The sequence below is a fragment of the Lipotes vexillifer genome, unplaced genomic scaffold, assembly GCF_000442215.2.
Source record: "Lipotes vexillifer unplaced genomic scaffold, Lipotes_vexillifer_v1.1 scaffold741, whole genome shotgun sequence".
NCBI classification, from domain to species: Eukaryota; Metazoa; Chordata; class Mammalia; order Artiodactyla; family Lipotidae; genus Lipotes; species Lipotes vexillifer.
Window position 1 is genome coordinate 1,531,651 of NW_006796565.1, and position 2,804 is coordinate 1,534,454.

Here is a 2,804-nt window from a genome sequence, read left to right on the forward strand (position 1 = left end):
AAAAAAAAAAAAAAAAAAACTCCAACTTTCTAAGGCAGTTGTTCGCTGGGACAACTCTTCACTGTTGGTTTATAATGACGTGTGTAATACGTTTGGAAAAGCGCCTTCGGTGTCGGAGGAATTCGCCCTGAACTAACGCCTGCCTCCTTCGGTCCTAGGTGAGGCTGCAGGTCGGGCTGTACGCCGTGTACCTTCTGGACTGGTTCGCGGTCTTTAATAAAGAACAGTTCCTCATTCTCCGCCTGGAGGACCACGCCTCTGACGTCAAGTACACCATGCACAGGGTCTTCCAGTTTCTCAGCCTCGGTACGAATGTCGCACTGGAGGCCCACGGAGCAGGGCGCGAGCTCCAAGGACACCGGCTCTGTGAGGCGCTCCCCGCGTCGCACGCAGACCCCTGAGCCGAGCAGGGCGGGGCTGAGCCGGGAGGCCAGTTAGTACCTGTTTGTCAAGCACCACGTGCACACGGGGCCTCGCGCATGGTGTGGGGAGCCGTCTCTGGGGAGGAAGAGATGGCCTCTCGTCTGGGAGCTCCCTCACTGGAGGGAGAGGAGGAAGCCGAGGCTCGAATAACCGAGTAACTGGTAGAGTGACATGGGGGAGGTTAGCGATCTCTCGGTGGGTCCGTACACGTGACTTGGGGGCCCAGCCGCTGAAGCGATCCTGGAAGGGAGGGTGTGAGCTGCGCCTTGAGGATGGACAGGGTGTCTGGGCTCCTGGGACCGTCTCGCAGAGGCCTCAGGGCCTGGGGCGGGGGGGTGGGAGGGACAGGTCCATGCTTGTCTCAGCTTTGCTGGGAACCCCCGGAGGCAGAGCCATGTGGCTGGGTTTGGGCTCCTGGGCCTCTAGGGAGCGGAGCCTGTCCCCAGCCAGAGGAGACCATCCCCCAGAGTCCCGAGTGGCACTTTGTGGCAGCAGGCCAAGTCGCTGGCCACGGTGACGGCTGGTAGAGGCATGTACACGGGTGCAGGGTGCTCCCCCGTGGATGGCACTCAGGACCGCTGGAGAGGCTGGAGCATCCTGAACGTTCCTCCCCAGAAGCCCCCGCGGCCCTGTCTCATGAGCTTGCCTGGGAATTTTGTTAATTGAACTTTTCCTGAAATCTGTTTGCCCACCAGTGGGACTCGGGACCCTTTTGTCATTTGATTTTCTTTTTCCTTTTCTTGGAGAGCTTGTAATGTGATGGAGTGTGATTACTTTTTCCTTTTAAGGCCTTTTGATTTGGCCACCTGTAGACTCTGTCACATTCATGAGCTTGTCTTTAATCCCTAAGATGGACAGTAAGGCCCGTCCTGTTCCTCCCCGAGGGCACTGGGATGTAGCTTTTCTGTGCATGGGCTCAGGACTTCAGACTGATTGCGAGCCTGGGGCACAGAGGCCCGAGCAGTGGTCCTGGGGGTTAAGCCAGTGAGAGGCTTGCGGTCCCGAGGGCTGAGGGTGGAAGTGGCAGCCTCAGGGGGCAGCACGAGCTGGCTGGTTCCCGGCCTCTCCGCATGGATGTGCCTGCTGCAGGTGGAGGTTCAGCCAGTGGGGGTCTCTGGGCACAGGTGGCCTCTCCCCTCCCCCACCACGGCCACTTCACAGCACGACACACAGGGTGAAATACTGTCCCATCACGAGGCCCTTTGCATCGGCCTGAAGTGGAAGCAGTGGGGGCAGACTTCCAGTGGCTGGTGAGCAGGAGAGGCTACGTGCAGGGACCGTGTGTGGCAGGTCGCCCAGTTACCCAAGGACAGGCTGGCTCCCCTTTACGGGCAGTTGGAAATGAAACTGCGCCCCAGAGCCCCAGCCTTGCTTCCCAGGGTGGGGTAACACACCGGACCACAGAATCTCTGCTCTTTCACACTGGAATTTCCACCTTCTACCCTCAGCAACTCAGAAATGGATCCAGCCAAAGAATTCGAACCTCCAAACACATTCTTATGGGAAACTCCTGTCTCAACAGGAAGCATGGCTGGGATTTTCTCAAAGTTTCTTTTGCCTCCTGCCTCATAGGCTCTTTCCTTTGTGTTCCAGGGCCCTTAAGTGAGAAACAAGAGGCCTTGATGACCAAGAGCCCCGCATCCAACGCGCGGCGTCCCGAGGACCGGAGCCTGGGGCCCATGTGGCCGGTCACACAGAGGCTCCTGCGGGACTTCTACGGGCCTTTCAACGCCCGGCTGGCGCAGGTCCTCGCCGACGAGGCCTTCCTGTGGAAGAAGACGTGAGGCCGGGTTCCCGCTGCCACCATGATTTCCATGCTTTGAAAATCTCTCTTGGTGGGGAACCCTTTCGCTCAGAGCCTGGAGAAAACCCCTCCCCAGGCCCACGTTTATGGAAACCAGTTCAGAATTTCCTTTGTGATGTTAAACAGCCCGGCGATGGACCCTTCACCGAGCCTCGGATGGAGGCTGTTGGAAATTCCACTTGGGAAAGGGTCCCCTTCTGCTCCGAGAGTGGCTGGGGTCCGTGATGAGGCCGGCGGACGCTGGGCTGGGTGCCGGGAGGGAAGCGTGGAGTCTGGGCTTTGACAATTCTGGGTGGAGGTCCTGCCCCGGGGCTGGCCAGACGTACACTATACATTCAGCTTCGAAACCCTCTGTTTAGATCACTAAGCTCATTTTGGCGGAGAATGGAGGCTCTCATTTTTTTTTCCCTTTTACCCCAAAGTCAACCCTTCCGTCTCTTCGGATTTAAACACTGTTAACTTCGCTGTTGACGAGAAAAAAGACACAAGTCGATTTTTGGTAGCACATTCGTGTCTCGGACCTCCTCCCCTTCTGGCCTTGTGGACTTCACTTATGTTTAACAGAAAACGAACGCAT

At 57.5% G+C, this 2,804-nt stretch overlaps 1 protein-coding gene across 1 annotated transcript in view; it reads left to right on the forward strand.

Moving 5' to 3' along the window:
- CHST15 (carbohydrate sulfotransferase 15) overlaps positions 1-2,207 on the forward strand; it is an 84,902-nt gene extending 82,695 nt beyond the window's left edge. Inside the window, exons 7-8 of the mRNA XM_007468735.1 lie at positions 159-306; positions 2,017-2,207. Coding sequence (XP_007468797.1) covers positions 159-306; positions 2,017-2,207 — 339 coding nt within the window. The remainder of the gene's footprint in view (positions 1-158; positions 307-2,016) is intronic.
- The last annotated feature ends 597 nt before the right edge of the window (positions 2,208-2,804 follow it).